Raw genomic sequence first — 19,263 nt, forward strand, 5'->3', positions numbered from 1 at the left:
TCAGCAAGAACAAACAATATCAGCCAGTAAAACACATGACAGTTGTCATCGATAAAGCCACGCAACCTGGCACACGTAGGGCAAAGAACCACAAAATAAAAAACTCAGTACACTTAGAATAATAATAATTATTAATAATAATAATCATAATCATAATTAAAAAAGCATTAGGAGGATGTTTTTCTGTCTACACTGTACATACAGATGTTATGCTTGGAAAGCTGCTGTCTCACACAGTCATAACATGAGTCAACATTGCTTAAGATACAAATCCAATACAGTTACAACTAAGCCAATTCACTGAGTAGCCTCCTTCGAGACAGCGCTCTTTCAGCTGCGGTTTGTGCTGAGAGGATCCTGGGACACAAGAATTTGACGGGTGTTGGCAGATGCATGTTTTGCTCTTAGAGGAACAGTGCTAACTTGACTTCTCTAAGGAAACCAAAGTCAACAACTAGGGGTCTGATCCAGCGACCCTGCCTACCCAGGCAGGATCACTGACTTCACCAGACACCCTGCCTCTGCAACTTGAGTCTGGTGAGGAAAACAGGTAATGTCTGAGGACAGCTGAGGTGAGGCTCTGGGGAGTAGCCAGAGCAGCAGTTGCTTCCATGAGTAAAGAATGTAGAGTGAGGCTGGAGGAACAGCCCCCTGCCCCCCCCAAATGTATTGATGTGATCTCCATTTGCTTTACTTCGTGGAACCTATGATAAACTGATCCAGTTGTCAAATATTTTTTTTCTCTAAAGAGTGAAAAATACTTTCCCCTATAAGAATCCAAAACCATCATTAACAGCACTTAAACTTGGTTTGTGAAACAGAAAGAAGTCTGAATATAAAAATAATTCAAGCAGATTCTCTTTACAAATTGTATAGTGAATTCAGTATTTGGCAAGACCGTTTTTTTACTACATAATGAGCTCCTGAGTGTTTGTCTATTAGCTAAAACTTCTCTATTTTCTTTAAGCCATAAAGCAAAGAAAACCATATACTCAAGTTATACTGAAGTCACGACTTCATTTATGAAAAGAGGTTTGACCAGAAACTCAGTGCAAGTGGCAAAGTTGACCATTACTGTACAGTATCTGCGAGAAAATAAAATAACTCCACATTGCTCAAGTGGCACGAAACAGCGGTGCCAAAAAATTGTCTATCATAAAATCTCAAATAAGTTTCCAACATTAACATTTTATAAATAAGTACAAATCGAATGATATTGCTGAACTGCGAACTGAGGGGAGAAAAAAACAAAGAAAATTATAGTGTGACAAGTTACCAAACTAGTTCTAGCATTGAAGACAAAAAAAAGGAATGTTGGAACTTGTTTTATACAATAGAAATGAAAGCTTCCAGTTTGTAGGATGAGAAAAATTGAGGCATGCAGGGACTTTTGCATATGGATATATATATTTTATATATATATTATATATAATATGTACAGTTTAGCTATAAAACTTTGATGTGTAAAGAAGCTGTCTTCAATGAAAAATTGAACATTCAGAGGAAATTCCTGAGTTAGGGTTTTGTGACATGGGCCACTGAGAAAAAAGCTGCGGTTGGGTCCTCAGAGGTGTTATGTCCATCCCTGTTAAGATTGAAATCAACATACAAAAACAGACAGTGTTGCCACTGCTTCGTTCCCTGCCTGAGCAAGGGATAGCACCATTGTGAAGAGAACTCCTGCTTGTAGAGAGGAGGGAATACTTAAAAACAGTATTGCTGCTAAGACCACTGTAGTGTGCACCATATACGTTCTTCTAGACAACAAATGAACACTGCCACTGGCTGACTGAAGAACACCTGACCAGGTGTAACGTTAAGGTTACAAGTCACTAGGTGTAATCTTTCCTAGGTTGTTCATCTGTGGTACATTTATCAGTCATTTCCTGACAGAAGTCTACTGTGACCGTTTGGCTGCTCTGCTCTGGTGGAAGCTCTCTCTCAGGGTAAGTACCTGCGTCAGCTCCTTCCAGCCCCCCGCCGGCTGAACAATTTTCTGCGATGTTGTTGGGCAGCCAGGGTGCCCCCAGCTGCACCGAGCCTTGCTCTGAGCAGCACTGCATGCTCTCCCCCACACACTGGGAGGTCACCAGGCTCTGCTCCACGCCAGCTGGGGAGGGGCTGATGGTGGTGGCTGGCTGTAGATCCATGGGTCTGAGAACGGGGCAGTATCGGTGGAGAGCTTGGATCTGCTCTGGGCTCTGCATGTCTCTGCACACTTCTTGGGAAAGACATGAGAAGTTGTCTAACAATTCTCCCATGCTTGCTTTCAGCTGGTTCCTTTCTGAGAGCAATTTCTCTTTCTCACACACCTGAAAAAGAAAGAAGGCATCTTAGGTTGAGGAAAGGCCATCCACTGGCTGCACACTCAGGCCAGGATGAGCACCAACATGTCACAGTTATTGGTATACAGGCAGAGGAAATGCCACAAAGACATCAGCTATTTGACTGCTGTGAGAAACATTTTGATGGAGAAAAGCCATTACTCAGCTAAACAGCAAGAAAGTAGGGTTCAGCTCTTGAAGTGAGGATATGTTTCAGAGAAGCCCAGTTCACCCTCTAACTGCTGGGTCTGCCAGTCAGGCTGGGTGCACTTGGTTTGGCCCTTGTGCCAGCTGAATTCCTGTTACCACTGAGACGTGTTACTCAGAGGAGATGATCTGAATGTGTGCTCCTTTTCTTATGTCTGGTGCTTAATGATTTGGGTTTGACCTAATCAAGATATTTTTATGGAGATGTATGTGAAAACTCTGAAGGTTGCTGGGCTTCTCAACACTCAGCCATTTCCCCCTTTGTTCTGCTCAGGCTCTCTTCCTTGTGCTCCCAACTGTCCTCCCACTACCAACATCTAGCTCAAGTGTTTGCAGAGTTTCACTGCATCAACATGCTGGTCTAGGAGGAGAACAGGTGAAAGGCAGGACAATACCTGTGAGGAAGAAGAGGGAAACAGTCTTGTGCAGGACTCAAAAACTGGGAAAAGGAGCTCAGGTTGTTCTGCATCCACATAACACTGGTAAGGACCCCAGCCCCAGCTAGTGCAGGGTGCTGTGTGACGTGCTTCAGCGAGAGTCACAGAACCACAGAACCACAGAATGGCAGAGGTCCCTTGGGGATGATCTAGTCCAATCCCAATGCTAAAGCAGGTTCACCTAGAGCAGGTTGCACAGGAACACAACCAGGTTCGTTTTGAGTCTCTTCAGAGAAGGAGGCTCCACAACCTCTCTTACCAGCCTGTTCCAGTCCTCCATCACCCTCAAAACAAAGAAGTTTTTCCTTATGTTTAGATGGAAATTTTTGTGTTTCAGTTTGTGCCCATTGCCCCTTGTCCTACCACTGGGCACCACTGAAAAGAGTCTGGCTCCATCCTCTTGACATCTGTCCTTTGTAAGGACTAATAAGATCCCCAAGTCTACTCCAGCCAGCTGGAGACCTTACATAGCCAGCAGGGGCCCCTGCAGGTGAGTCCTGCCCTCCCTGTGCTCAGGAGGGAGATTGGGGGTGTTAGGCACCAAGCCAGACCCAGCCTGGGCTTACACTTCCAAAGATTGGTGTTGATTCAGTGTGGATTGATTAGGATGGTCCTGCTGCACCACTTTTGGTTCCAGGAAAGCAGGCATACAGCTCAAGGGAGTAGACAAGATTTTGTGGAGTAACAGAGTTATTTCCAGAGCTTAGCTGGCCCTGAAAGCAACACAGCCCTGTATCTCACCTAGTAACACTGCTAAAACCCAAGCTGCCTCAGCATCTGAGGTGTGAAAACTCCACAACTCAGATAATCCAACTATGGCTGGCTGTTGACAGCTGATAGTATTGCCCTGGGATGGAAGCCTGCACTGGAAGCATGCAGCTGTGAAAATAAGAAAGAGAGCAGTGCACATGAAAAGAACCAACTGCTAAAATATTGATAAATCTATCAAGAAAGCATAAAAATAATAAAAAAATAAACAGATGCTCAAGTACATCTTGAGATAATGAATTATGGAAGAGAATATGCTGGGAGTTTGCAGAGAAAAAAAAGAAATGTGAGTGGGTAGATAGATGAGTGAGGGAAAGCAAGCAAAATAAACCAGCTACCTATCAAACTCAGAGGATACCACCATTTCACTCACTGTCTGCTGTGAAACCATCTGTGTCAAGAAGATGAGTGACTTAGAGGAAGTTAGTGGAGGGGGAAAGGCCCAGGAGTGAAAACCTCTTAAAGAAAAGTACCATTACATAATTCAGGACACTGGAAATTACTGGTAGCAAAGTGGACAGAAGATAACAAAGGAATTTCCAATGATCCTGTATTAAACGAAGTAGAGTTTCACTGCTGGTTCTCCTAACAGTAAAAGGGAGATCTTGAAGCAGACTCTGCTTGGACAGCACATGTATGGGGGAAGGGAAAGAGTGCTTGAAAGGCAAAGTTAAAATTGCCTGAGTTTAATTTTGCAGCTTTAGACTCTTGCACACCTTGCCCTATTTCAAAATGAAGCACCACATTCCAAAGGATCACAGCATTACAGAAGGGTTTAGGTTGGAACAGACCTCTAGGATCGAGTCCAACCATTAATGCAACACCTTCAAGTCCATCTCTAAACTATGTCATTAAGCATCACATCTACATGTCTTTTAAATACCTCCAGTGATGGTGACTCAGCCACTTCCCTGGGCACTGTTTCAATGCTTAATAATCCTTTTGGTGAAGAAATGTTTTCTAAAATCCAGTCTAAACTTTCCCTGGTGCAACCCAAGGTCATTCCCTCTGGTTCTATTGCTTGTTACTTGGCAGGAGAGACTGATCCCCAGCTTGTTACAGCTTCCTTTCGGATAGCTGTAGAGAGTGATAAGGTCTCCCCTCAACCTCCTTTTCTCCAGGCTAAACAACCCCAGTTCCCTCAGCCACTCTTCACAAGACTTGTTTTCTAGACCCTTAACCAGCCTTGTTGTCCTTCTCTGGACCCATTCCAGCACCTCAATGTCTTTAATGTAGTGAGGAACTCAAAACTGAATGCAGTACTCAAGGTGTGGCCTCACCAGTGCTGAGTACAGGGGGACAATCACTTCCCTGATCTTGCTGGCCACACTATTTATGATACAGGCCAGGATGCTGTTGGACTTCTTGGCCACTTGAGCACACTCCTGACTCATGACTTCAGACAGCTGTTGACCAACACCCTGTCCAGGTCCTTTTCCACCAGACAGGTTTCCAGTCACCCTTCCCAAGCATATAGCCTTGCATAGGGTTGTTGTGACCCAAGTGCAGGACCCAGCATTTGGCCTGGTGAACCTCAAACAATTGGCCTCAGCCCATTGAACCAGCCTGTCCAGATCCCTCTGTAGAACCTCCCAGCCCTCAAGCAGATCAACATTCCTGCCCAGCTTGGTGGCATCTGCAAAATTCCTGAGGGTGCACTCAATCCCCTCATCCAGATTACTGATAAAGAGATGAAACACAACTGAAGAATTGTGCACCTCAAAGGGGTTTTGATTCCTGAAATTCATCAGGGATCACAGACTCACAGAATTGTCAGGGTTGGAAGGGACCTCAAGGATCACCCAGTTCCAACCTCCCTGCCATGGGCAGGGGCACCTCACACTAGAGCAGGTTGCTCAGAGCCACATCCAGCCTGGCCTTAAAAACTTCCAGGGATGGGGCTTCTACCATCTCCCTGTGCAACCTGTTCCAGTGTCTCACCACCCTCACGGTGAAGAAATTCTACCTGACATCCAATCTGAATCTACCCACTTCTAGTTTTGTTCCATTCCCCCTAGTCCTATCACTACCCGACATCACCAACTTTCCTGTAGGCCCCCTTCAGATACTGGAAGGCCACAATAAGGTCTCTCTCAGAGCCTTCTCTTCTCCAGACTGAACAGCCCAAACTCTCTCAGTCTGTCTCCACAGGAGAGGTGCTCCAGCCCATGAGGTTGCTCACATACCCTTCATTCATTTCCCTGAAATGTGTGTGCTGGGGAGAGAAGGGGACTGCAAATGTTCATTTTGCTCGTACACAGACAATGGCACTCACCTCACAGGACTGTGTAAAGCCAACGAACCCAAATTAATTGGCAAGTGAACACTACAAGTACCAAGCTGACAACCTTGCTGCTAGTCCAGCCCTGAGAGTGCTGCCCCAGGTGCTTTGCTCGGGAGAATGAGACATGTACTCCTCCCAGTCATCAAGTCAGTCTAGAGGGAAGGCAACAGCATGTGTAACCAAGACTGGACCTGCTCCTTCTGACAACCTGGATGAGGAGCTGCTCTTTCACCCTGCAGAGCCTTTGACTCACCCTGCAGACACCATGGATCATGCTCACTGCTGGAAGCAGTTGCTCACTGTTTTGTTTATCTTTAATGTTTTGTTTGTTTTGCATCAGTGGAGCACTGCTCTGAACAATGTTTTGATTCTCATTTCTCTTTTTTCCCCCTGGGCTTCAGCAGCAAGGCATCTGAAAGTTTCACAAGCCCTGATAATTTAAGCCTCCCAACCAGCTTGTGGGGTCAGCATCAGCTCCTTGTCACAGAGGGGAAGCAGACATGCACAGGCAGTGAGTAACCCAGAGTCATGTGGCTTTCTGCCATTTGTGAGGTGATGGAACTCAGCTTCTTCCAACAGATCCCTGCTTCTTTCACACTCTGCTTGCTCTTGCACAAAGAAGCACAAAGAAGCCTACACTAAAGGCTGCTTTCAACATGCAGCCTGCTATGACAAGAACAAGAAGTACCTCTCTTCCCAGCCCCACCAAGTTCAACCTACAAGCATGTTTTAAATGTGCACATAGACATTTAAATCAAAGGCTGCAAATCACCTTTAATTTTAATGGAAGTTGGGTACACAGAGATCTCAGTAAGGAGAAATGAACTTCAGCTGTGTTTTGTCTATGGGATGAATTAATTGATCATACCCCTGCATATTAAAATAATAAAAAAGGATGATAAAAATTGTTTAAGGATAATAAAAAGTGTTTTTATAGATACATTAATAACAAAAGGAGGGCCAGGGAAAAACTCCATTCCTTATTGCACGAAGGGGGAAACACAGTAACGTAAGACAAGGAAAAGGCTGAGATACTTAACAGCTTCTTTGCCTCAGCCTTTAACAAAAAGATTGGATATCCTCAGGGCAACTGGGCTCCTGAGTTGGTAGACAAGGATGGGGAGCAGAATATCCCTCCTGTAATCCAGAAGGAAGTAGTTAGTGACCTGGTGTGCCACTTAGATCCTAACAAGTCAGTGGGTCCGGACAGGTTTCATCCAGGCTTAGGGAGCTGGCACAAGAGCTGGCTAGGCTGCTCTCCATCATCTATCACAGGTCCTGGCTAACTGGAGGTTGGCCAGTGTGGTGCCCACCCCTAAGAAGGGTTGACAGGACGATCCAGGGAACTACAGGCCTCTCAGCCTGACCTCAGTGCCTGGCAAGGTTATGTAGCAGCTTGTCCTGAGTGTTATCAAGCCACATGTACAAGACAATCAGGGGATCAGGCCCAGCCAACATGGGTTTAGGAAAGGAAGATCCAGCCTAACCAATGTGATCTTATTCTATGACTGGGTGACCCACCTGGTAGATGAGGGGAGGGCTGTGGATGTGGTCTACCTAGACTTCAGCAAAGCCTTTGACAGAGTCTCCCACAGCATCCTCCTGGAAAAGCAGGCAGCCCATGGCTTGGACAGGTGCACCCTTTGCTGAGTTAAAAACTGTCTGGATGACCTGGCACAGAGAGTGGTGGTGAATGGTGCAGTATCCAGTTGGTGTCTGGTGACCAGTGGGGTCCCCCAGGGATCAGTACTGGGCCCAGTTCTATTCAACATCTTTATTGATGACTTGGATGAGGGGATCAAGTATACCGTTAGTAAATTCATGGATGGCTCCAAGTTGTGGGGAGTGTGGATCTGCTGGAAGGTAGGAAGACACTTCAGAGAAACCTGGACAGGTTGGGTTGATGGGCTGAGGTCAATGGCATGAGGTGTAACAAGGTCAAGTGCAGGGTCCTACACTTTGGCCACAATAACCCCATGCAGTGCTACAGACTGGGGGATGAGTGGCTGGAGAGCAGCCTGGCAGAGAGGGACCTGGCAGTGCTGGTTGACACCAACTGAACATGAGCCAGCAGTGTGCCCAGCTGGCATGGAAGGCCAATGGCATCTTGGCTTGTATCAGGACTCTTGTCTCAAGACTTTTTTGTTGTTGTGTATCAGCTTGCTTTCTCAATGGGCAAGTCATGGCAAGGGAAGAGGAGCAGGGCCTTCAGATGACAAAAGCACTGTCATGAAAGAGTGGAGTTTTTTCAGATGAGGTGCTGTGGCAGTTTAGGCTGGTATTTTCTGTAAAACACTAATTGCTTTTCCATTTAAGCTTTCCATCACTCTCCAATCCATTTGTGTGACTGTCATTCTTTTGCCCCTCTTGGGGCAATAGAGGATCTGTCTGGCTCTAGGCCAGGACAGGTGCCTATAGCTAAGAAATCTACATCTGGCATGGCTCACCAGGTGATCTTGTTTAGCAATGGAGAGGAACAGGCACTTCTGAGCTGTATGTCACCTCCCCTACTTAAGGATGAGACAAGTAAGACTTGGCAGGTATCTACTGCTCTTCATTGCCTCTAAAGGAAACCAGGCAGCTAGCTCCCATAGAGCTGTCTATATTAGAGACATCTGTGTCTAGCCACTCAAACTACACTTGAGGTGTCCATACCACCAGTGAAAGAAGAAAGAATTTGATGAGCAAACATTTAGCCCTACCCCAGTCACATCACTCAGATTAAAATGCCTACTGTCCACTGACACCTTGGCACACAGGAGACCCATCCCCAGACATCCTCTGGCCAGTGAGCAGGGCATGCTTTGCTTTCATTTCTGCAGCAGGTAACTGCTAGAGGCACATCTCAAGGAGAGTTGGGGCAAAACAACAGCTACTACCTGAGTCCAGTGCATGGGATGTGAAGGCCAGTGCACTGTGGAGTGGGAACAGGACTTTTGTTTTAGATGGTCACAGAGGGAACGTTCAGACTTTGGCACAGCAGGGGCAATAGAGGGAAGAAGACAGCAGAAGCAAAAAGGAACACACCCTTGCCATCTCATTGACTTACACAAAGGGATATCTACCTGTTTGGATATTCACATTCCTGTTTTTTCACTTCCTTGACATTTCTGCCATTTGTTCAGTGAATGAAAGAGCTGAAGAAAAGGCACAGCAAACTGAAGCATCCTGAGAATGCTGAGGTGTCTTCTAACACACCAAAGAGAAAGAAAATCTCCATGCAGAGATGTAAACTTGCCCTGCCACACCACTCTTTGGATTAGACAACCTCTATGATTGTGTGATTCTATGAAGGTCTCTTCATACCCATGTCTTTTGAGCACTCCATGAATCCCTACCAAGAGACTGTTATGGTAGTTAGGCATGGAAATGGGTCTTGGATGAGGAAATGCATTTGTGGATGCACTGAAAATACTGGGGTAAGTTAAACTGCAAGACTGGAACCTGTGATACAGGCTTCCCTATTCTTCCAACTCACTCAACAGTCTCCTCTTGAGAACTCAAAGAGATATCTAGGCCTCACTCCACTGGAATTTTGTGTTTTCCATACACATTACACACACACACTAATTGCTAGGTTTTTTTTAATATTATGTTTTCACACTGGTGGCTTTGCTTACTTGTATACAAAGTGACTGAACCCCCTGAACTCTGGGCAGGAGCTTCCGTGGGTGCCTGCATGCTGCTCTAAGAGTACACAACTCACCAACTTGCGGATTTCACATTCTAGGTTCTGAATGCAGTCCAGTTTCCTCTTGCGGCAGCGCTGAGCTGCGATTCGGTTCTTGCTGCGCCGGCGGACGTCGTGGATGAACTCGAGCTGCTCTGAGGTTAGCTTGTGCATCTTTATCATCATCTGGAAATCATTCCTTGGAAGATCTGTGATTTGATCAACAGGAAAAGGAAGTTTCACCTAAAACAAACAAATACAAGAGCAGAGAGTCATATTTCACCTCCTGGGCTGCATCAAGAAAGGCAGAGCCAGCAGGTTGAGGGAGGTGATTCTCCCTCTCTACTCATTCTGGTGAGACCCCACCTTGGAGTCCAGTGTCCTGTTCTGGAGCCCCTATTACAAGAAGGATATGGATGTCCTGGAACATGTCCAGAGAAGGGCCATGAGGATGATCAGAGGGCTGGAGCACCTCTCCTATGAGGCCAGACTGAGAGAGTTGGGGCTGTTCCGTCTGGAGAAGAGAAGGCTCTGAGGAGACCTTCTTGTGGCCTTCCAGTATCTGAAGGGGGCTACAAGAAAGCTGGGGAGGGACTTTTTAGGGCGTCAGGTAATGATAGGACTAGGGGGAATGGAGCAAAACCAGAAATGGGTAGATTCAGACTGGATATTAGGAAGAAGTTCTTGACCATGAGGATGGTGAAACACTGGAACAGGTTGCCCAGGGAGGTAGTGGAAGCCTCATCCCTGGAGGTTTTTAAGGCCAGGCTGGTTGTAGCTGTGAGCAACCTGCTGTAGTGTGAGGTGTCCCTGCCCATGGCAGGGGGTTTGGAACTGGATGATCCTTGAGGTCCCTTCCATCTCTAACAATTCTATGATTCTATGATTTTGCTTGCTGAATGCAAGCTGAACAACAGTGAATGGAAGGACAATTACCGATGCTGACGCCTCCTTAGTTTTATATCGAGCAAGTTTTTAACACTCCCTTGTGGCACATAGTGGAGATCCAGCTTGAAAGGATCAGATTATAATTGTACTGAAATCAGTAATATAGATGAATCCCAGGTAAAAGTTGCATCTTTCTAAAAAGCTCTCATAACCAATCTCCTGGCATAAAAGGAAAGCTCTATCAACTTTCCTTTTGGAAACAGTACAGTACCTTTGCCATTAATTTCAAACTAGTTTCAAGGAACAGCTTACTACCGCAGCAGGAAACCTTTCTGCATGGCCTGCAAGACTGAAAGCTTGATTAGGTGTGAGGATAAAAATACAACCTGACTCCTCAAATGGGATTGAAAATACCATATTGCAATTAGGAAAGATTGCCTAATCAGCATTTCAGCTGAGCAGTACACCATATTAGGAAGGGTCAGAGGAGCGTGGTACAATGTATCCTGACACCTGATAAAGGAGACACATTTTGAACTAAGCTAGTATTTGCAGATATTATTTTTGTAGACTGAAGAGCACCCGAGTTACATTTATTGCACAAAAAACCCCACAAAACAACAAAACCAAACTGTCTAAAGCTTCAGTAACTTGCTGTAAAACATCTTTTCTTTGAGCCACAAATTGCCACTCTGTTTTGACCATATGAAAGCAGCATCAGGTTCTAACTTCAGGAATTCCAACCATCTCTCCAACTCCTACTGATTACATAGTGAAGCAAAGCAAAAGACAAAGCTCCTGACTGCTTGGAGCAATGGACACACACTGCCTCAAAACCTGGTGAACAGTGGATATGCTCAAAGATTTCTGCTAGCTGTTTTCCCTGCTCAAATCAAAGTGAGTACCTCCCCTTGCAAACTTTGCTTCACTTGTAGCTCAACACTGATAACACAACTACCAAAAAAATAATGTTCCCCACTGGACTGCTGGGTTTGGTGGTCAAACCAGAACCAGCTGACAAAGCTCACGGAGGTGACAACTGAGTAGTAACTTGATTAGTCCCTTTTTTTTTTGAGTCATACCTACACTGCCCGAAAGATGGCAGTAAATATTTACATTTTTGTCCCCATATGGTACAGTTCCACCTCTCCAACAAGGAGATGCTTCTGTAGGCAGGCTAACAATGAAGATATGACTTAAGCTGCTCCAGCCAAGCAAAGGATATGGGTTGAAAACCTTCTTTTGTTATTTAAAACATGGTTATTGTCTTCAAACAGTGCATTTTAATTATTTGGAGATAAAGAAAATACCAGCACAGATTAGAAATAAGTTATTTTCATGAGAGAGTTGTGTCTGTTTATGCAGAACAGTTTGCTGAGGGCACATGTACCCAAAAAGCACAGTGGTGGCCTCTGGCACTGACAATCAGACATCCTCCCAGGCACCCACACCTGCCAATAACCAGCTCCTCGCCTTGTTTATGAGCTTGTATTTTCTTGTGCTCTTCTATCATTGCTCTGCACAACTCCAAGCTTGTGCCACATGAAATTCAGTGCAAAGACCTACCACACCCATTCAGGCAGATGAATGCTCTCCTGTCCCATGCGTCCAGGCACTACTTGGCAGGTCAGTTTAAACCAGAGAGAAACACCAAACACTGCCTCAATGCCCTGAAATTCCTGCTTGTACACACAAAGGCTGACCTTAGGCACGGTGATGTGGACTTCCTTGTTTACAGACTGATAACTAAAGACATGAAACCTGTTTGATTTCTCCTCACCAGCCTTTGGACGGTCAACATAAACTCAGTCAACTCTCACCTGCTTTTCTCTCAAGCTTCAATCAGGGTCTGAAAATGAAAACAGCCTGTTTTCCTCTCAAAGACACCACAGTTTAACTGCAAAACCAGTCCTTTCATGTTCCCAGTTTTTCCAAAGTGGAAAGTGATGTTTAAGTTTATTTGTTCTTCCTTCTCCCTTTCAAAACATATTTACTTGAAAGGAGGAAATGTGCTTGCAGCTGGAATAGGAATGAAAGGGAAGCAACTGTCAGGTAGAAGTCACTGAAGAGGAATGAGAAAATACGCAGATTCATAAAGAAAAGTAAGGGATTGAAAATAAAACCATCTACACAGCAGGCCAGAGGCTGCTATCAATGAACCCAGCATAATCCCACTCCTGTCATAGGCAGCACTGTGCAGGATTAAAAATGTGAAAGGGAGAGTGGAAGTGAGTCAGACTCATTTCCTTCACCATTCACAGCGTTTTTATTGCCTATCTCCCTTTCCACAATTAGCTGTCAACTGAAAGAAAAGAAACCAGCAAGCCTTTGGCACAGACACAGTGAGTAACTGCACTGAGGTATTGCTGCAGTGAGAGGCTAATGGTGTTTTACATCGGCACAGGGCAAGGCTCTCATCTGCTATTTATCACAACAGAGCAGCAAGTCAATTTGCAAAAGCTGACAATGCTGCATGGGTGGGATTCATCTGACCCACTTAGAGCTATCTGAAATGATGGGTTGGGACTAGCTGGATCCAGGTCCCTGCTGTTGTCATCAAGGACAGAGAGGCCTTCAGAATGCAATTCATCCTGCATGGCTTATCCCTCCTCCTAGCTGCAGAAGGAGCAGAGATGAGACTTCAAAAAGATGCTGCACCTTACAGCATCTAAGGTAGGTGACAGAAATATTACCTGAGGTGTCTGAAAAAACACAGTCTTTTCTTAGATGTGTAAGAAAAAAACAAAAAGTATGTTTTCTTGTAAAGTTTTCTTTGTGGTAACTATGAATTTTATACAGCAAATGACTGTATTCTTTGGTTTGGACTACTGCAAACTGGAAATGTAAGCAGGATCCCTGCTCTTTACAGTTACTCCAGCTAGAGCTAACCTCACAGAGCTTTAAAATCACAGAATCACAGAATCAACCAGGTTGGAAGAGACCTCCAAGATCATCAAGTCCAACCAACCACCAACCCTAACTAATCAACCAGACCATGGCACTAAGTGCCTCATCCAGGCTTTTCTTAAACACCTCCAGGGACGTCGACCCCACCACCTCCCTGGGCAGCACATTCCAATGGCCAATCTCTCTTTCTGGGAAGAACTTCTTTCTAAGATCAAGCCTAAACTTCCCCTTGAGACTGTGTCCTCTTCTGTTGTGGGTTGCTGGGAGAAGAGGCCAACCTCCACCTGGCTACAACCTCCCTCCAGGTAGTTGCAGACAGCAATCACTTCTCCCCTGAGCCTCCTCTTCTCCAGGTTAACCCAGCTCCCTCAGCCTCTCCTCATCTTCCCTATCAACAAAATTACTCTTTCCCTGCATTTTTACACCAATAGCAGAAGCTGTGTTTCCATCACACAACAAATAAGCAGGTCCTTTCTGCCACTACTGCAACCTCTATTGCCCCTGACTCTGGCTGATGCTCCCCTGAGAGAACAGCCAACCCACCCTGGCGAGTAAGAAAACTTGTTTAGGATTTTGTGTATGCTGTATTAGCATTAGGATGACAGTGTAAATGTCATGGCTTTGAGTGGCTAAGTAACAGGCAGCAAGGGACAGCTATTGACTCAGCACATGAAAGGCCCATATATAAAACCAATTAATTCCTTCAAGCTTCACTGGTCAGTGCCAGCTTGCATCATATGCTGGTTACTGCTGTGCTGATCACATACTGTACTGGTTACTGCTGCTGCTGCACTCTTCCTTCACTTTTTCTCTGGAATACAGGAAAGGACCAAGGCCCTGTATTCCCTCACATTAAAATTTAAACATCAAGTGCTTGGAATTTCCTTATCTAGTAAGCAACATTAGCTTTTTCACTCTTTTTTTTTCATATGTAAATTTCAACACCATCTTCCTTGGAAGGTCTTATTGCAGGCTTTCAATACTTAAGGGGTCCCATAAGAAAGATGGGGACAATCTTTTTAGCAGGGAATGTTGAGGTGGGACAAGGGGAGAGGGTTTTCAGCTAAAAGAGGATAGATTTAGACTAGATATAAGCACTAAATTTCTTACTGTGAAGGTGATGGAACACTGGCACAGGTTGCCCAGAGAGGTGGTAGAAGCCACATCCCTGGAACCATTCAAGTTCAGATTGGATGGGGCTCTGAGCACCCTTACGTAGTTAAAGATGTCCCTGCTCACTACAGAGGGGTTGGACTAGATGATCTTTAAAGGTCCCTTCCAAGCCAAAGCATTCAGTAATCTATGATCCCTTGAGCTGCCAAGTGCTAGAAAAGACAACAAACTTCCCAAGCCTGGCTTAACATCACAGTAGCTAAAAGATTTTAAAATTCCCATAAGAAAAGGTTATCATGAATTGTTCATCAGAGGGTGATGGTATTCAAGGTACCAGCTTGACCTTTATTAAATGGTTCAAAATGTTGCTCCAGAGTTATAAGAAATAAACTGTTGCTTTAATGCCTATAAATTAAAAGCCCTTGAAAGCTCCCAGGATCCATCCACAGGGATGGATGGCATCCAGCACAGGGGCTGAATGGCATAATTATTGTTTTTTTTTGATGTAGAAAGAATTGGACTTGGTGATCCTGAGGGTCTTTTCCAACCTGAATGTTTCTGTGATTCTGTGAGAGGTAATTTGCTTCATGCAGAAGTGTTCAATACATTTATGCTGTTCTTCCTAGTATCTTCCTTTGCATGCAATTCTGTCTTCCACGAATGCTGAGGCATAAATTAAACCTAGGACAGGCATTAAGGTGTGTCCATCTGTGTGAGGGTCTCAGATGCCTACACAGTATCTCAGGCACCACTTCTGGTCCTACAGAATAGGGACCTACCTGATTTCACTTGGCCAGAGGCTATCTAAAAATGGGCTATAGAGAGAATGGGCTACACTTTATATAAGAGAAAGGACTGGCAGCATGTACTCTCATTCATCCTCAGGGAGAAAATTAGAAGAGCCAAAGCCCAACTCGATTTTAATCTGGCTTCAGCTGGTAAAAGACAGCGAAAAATGTTTCTACAAATATGTCAGCAAGAAAAGGAGGACTAAGGAGAATCTTCTTCCTTTACTGGATGGGTGCAGTGGGGGAAAAATAACTACCAAGGATGAGGAAAAGGCTGACGTACTGAATGCTTTCTTTGCCTCAATCTTTAGTAGTAGGAACAGTTGTTTTCTCAGTACTCAGCCCCCTGAGCCAGGAACAGAATGAAACCTTCACAATGCAAGAGGGAATAGTTAGTGACCTGCTGTGCCACTTAGACATGCACAAGTCTACAGGGCTGGATGGGATCTACTGCATGGTACTGTGGGAGGTGGCAGAAGTGCTCAGCAAGCCACTTTCCATCATTTACCAGCAGTCTTGGCTAACTGCAGAGGTCTCAGTAGACTGGAGATCAGCAAATGTGACACCCATCTACAGGGAAGGGACAAAAGGAGGATATGGGCATGGACCTGTCAGTCTGACCTTCATGCCAGGGAAGAGCAGACCATCTTGAGTGTCATCACATGCCATGTATAGGACAAGGAGGTGATCAGGCCCAGGCAGCATGGGTTTATGGAAGGTGGGTGCAGCTTGGCTAATTTGATCTCCTTCTATGAAAAGGTGACCCACTTAGTGGATGAGGGAAACATTCTGGCTGTTGTCTACCTAGACATTACTAAGAGCTTTGAAACTGTTTCCTGCAGCATTCTCCTGGAGGAACTGGCTGCTTGGGTGGGTGTATCCTTCACTGGGTTAAAAACTGGCTGGATGGTAAAGGGTGGTGGTGAATGGAGTTAAATCCAGTTGGTGATCAGTCAAAGCAGTGTTCCCCAGGGCTCTGTATTTGTCCCAGTTGTGTTTCATCTCTTCACCAATGATCTGGATCAGGGGATTGAGTGCACCCTCGGGAAGCTTCCAGATGACATCAAGTCGGGCAGGAATGTTGATCTGCTTGAGGGTAGGAAGGCTGTACAGGCTGGCTTGATGGGCTGAAGCCAGTTGTTTGAGGTTCACCAGGCCAAATAATGAGTTCTGCACTTGGGTCACAACAACTCCATGCAAGGCTATAGGCTTGGGAAGAGTGGCTGGAAACCTGTCTGGTGGAAAAGGACCTGGGTGGGTTGGTCAGTGGCTGTTTGAATATGAGCCAGCAGTGTGCTCAGGCAGTCAAGAAGGCCAGTTGCATCCTGGCCTGGATCAGGAATGATATGACCAGCAAGGTTAGGGAAGTGACTGTCTCTCTACATTCGGTAGTGGTGAGGCCACACCTTGAGTACTGCTTTCAGTTTTGGGTCTCTCACTACATGAAAGATACTGAGGTGCTGGAATGGGTCCAGAGAAGGGCAATGAAGCTGATAAAGGGTCCAGAGTTCAAGTCTTATGAGAGTCAGGGCTCAGGGAACTGGGTTTTTTTAGCTTGGAGAAAAGGAGACCTTATTGCTCTCTACAAGTACCTAAAAGAGGGCTGCAGCAAGCTGGGTGTTGGTCTGTTCTCCTGAGCAGCAAGTGACATGATGAGAGGAAATGGCCTCAAGTTGCAGGTTCAGATTGAGTATTAGAAAAATTTTCTTAATTGAAAGGGCTATGAAGCATTGTAACAGGGAAGTGGCTGAATTGAACAGGGCAAGTGTCTAGTTCCATGGCTGAGTACTGATCAGGAGCTATAGAAGGAGTTCTCACCTTTTAACTCATGACTTGGACTTGTATTCACACTGCTGGTGCTTAAAATGCTGGGTTGACCTCTCCCTGTTCACTGTTTGCACTGACCCCAGCTTCCAGCCCTTCAAAGGGCACAATAATACAATACTCCTGGTCCATTAACAGGCTTTTCTGAGACCAGGAATAGAAACCCCAACAGAAGCTGTAGATGCATTTGAGAAGGGCAAAAAAGGTAGTGAAATGGGGGGAAGGGGGGGGGGGAGGGGGATAAAGTGTAGTATTTATCTGAAAAAGCTGCTTTTGAAGAAAAAAAATCAAGAACTGGAGAGTCCTTCAAAAGCTCCAGCAATGTCTTCAGCTCAGGGTATAATAGAATTGATTGTAGGCTGAAATGAAATAACACAGCTTTTAAAAGGACCTTCCTGAAATTTCAAGCTTGTAATGAAAAACTTTCAGAGTAGCTGTAATCCTGTAATTCTCTGCTACTGGTAAGGATATCACTCCTAAGGAAGAGAGGAAAGAAAACAAAACTGCCATGAAGTTTATCTTGCAGGACTGATGCTTGACAAGACTCCATTTAAGCAGATGCTGCTGAACAGTTCTCAGTGCTCTGCTGATGATCCTGGTCAGACTATCCATCAGAGAAGAATGTGGAAGGTAATTTTCTCATGTTCATATTTGTCAGACTAGTAAGATCAGGAAAGCTGGGGTGACCAATCACTAAATTCTGGGGAGGAACTACAGACAAAAGCAAACTAACACCCTAGCATGTATTTTTCCAGTACTCCTTTCTAAGTAATACTCTTCACTAAGTAGAAGCATAAAGCAGTGACAAAGACTCAGCTTAGGTGACTCAGCACTGCTCCAGCAGGTTTCTGGTAGAGTAACTTCAGTTCACTCTCTTTACTGGGACTTTGCTGAGCAGGTGAATGGAGAAAAGGTGGCTGGCTGTTGCTTAACACAGAAGGGTTTGGACCCTCACTGAAGGTTATTTGCCAACAATATCTTCAGTGGCCCAATTGCATGAGCTTTGCCTTTATGAAACTTTGAAAAGCGAGTCACTAACCCAGGTGGGAAATTCTTCTGAAATATAAATGAAAGACATATTGAATGCAACTCTCTAGATAGTAATAGTTCTTGGGAAACTCCACCTCTTGCCTTCTCCTGCACTTTTTCATTCACAGAATCACAGAATGCTAGGGGTTGGAAGGGACCTCTAAAGATCATACAGTCCAACCCCCCTGCCAGAGCAGGATCATCTATACCAGATGCATAGGAATGCATCCCAGTGGGTTTTGAATATCTCCAGAGAGGGAAACTCCACAACACCCCAGGCAGCCTTGTTCCAGTGTTCTGTCACCCTCACAGGGAAAAAATGTTTCCTCCTGTTTCCATGGAACTTCCTATGCCTCAGCTTCCACCCATTGCCCTTTGTCCTGTCATTGGGCATCAGCCAGAAGAGCCTGGCTCCATCCTCTTGGCACTCACCCTTTATGTATTTATAAACATTAATGAGGTCACCTCTTAGTTTCCTCTTCTTCAAGCTAAAGAGCCCCAGCTCTCTCAGTCTCTTCTTGTAAGAAAGATGTTCCACTCCCTTAATCACTTTTGTGGGTCAGCACTAGACTCTTTCAAGCAGTTCCCTGAGGTCCTTCTTGAACTGAGGAGCCCAGAACTGGACACAATATTCCAGGGCAGAATAGAGGGGAAGGAGAAACTCTCTTGACCTACTGACCACACCTAAGAAAACTCACTCATCAAATTAGACTAAGCTGAGATTTCTTTTCAACTGCTTTAGTAGTATGATGGTTTTTACAAGTTTTCTAGCAGAGGAAAACCCATCAGATACTTGCCAAAGAAAAGGAATATCAAGAAAAGTAGGTAGCGCTGGAGTTTCTGTCCCTAAGTAGGTTAACAGATTGACAGATTACTTCCTTCCCAACAATTCATTATTTCAGGGCTTATTGTTTTGTTGTTGCTATTTTAAGCAGGGTTGTCAGAATGTGCCTGCAAGCACCAAGTGTAAGTCTTCTCCCAAGTATTATATCCCAACAATTGACTTTTAACAACCTGTGGAGGC

At 45.0% G+C, this 19,263-nt stretch overlaps 1 protein-coding gene across 1 annotated transcript in view; it reads right to left on the minus strand.

Annotated features, from left to right (window-relative positions):
* Window positions 1-1,832: 1,832 nt before the first annotated feature.
* BACH2 (BTB domain and CNC homolog 2) overlaps window positions 1,833-19,263 on the minus strand; it is a 53,814-nt gene continuing 36,383 nt past the window's right edge. Inside the window, exons 3-4 of the mRNA XM_054399140.1 lie at window positions 9,727-9,933; window positions 1,833-2,312 (exon numbers count right to left, since the gene is read on the minus strand). Coding sequence (XP_054255115.1) covers window positions 1,833-2,312; window positions 9,727-9,933 — 687 coding nt within the window. The remainder of the gene's footprint in view (window positions 2,313-9,726; window positions 9,934-19,263) is intronic.

This window comes from Indicator indicator, chromosome 2 (assembly GCF_027791375.1).
Source record: "Indicator indicator isolate 239-I01 chromosome 2, UM_Iind_1.1, whole genome shotgun sequence".
Taxonomy (NCBI): domain Eukaryota; kingdom Metazoa; phylum Chordata; class Aves; order Piciformes; family Indicatoridae; genus Indicator; species Indicator indicator.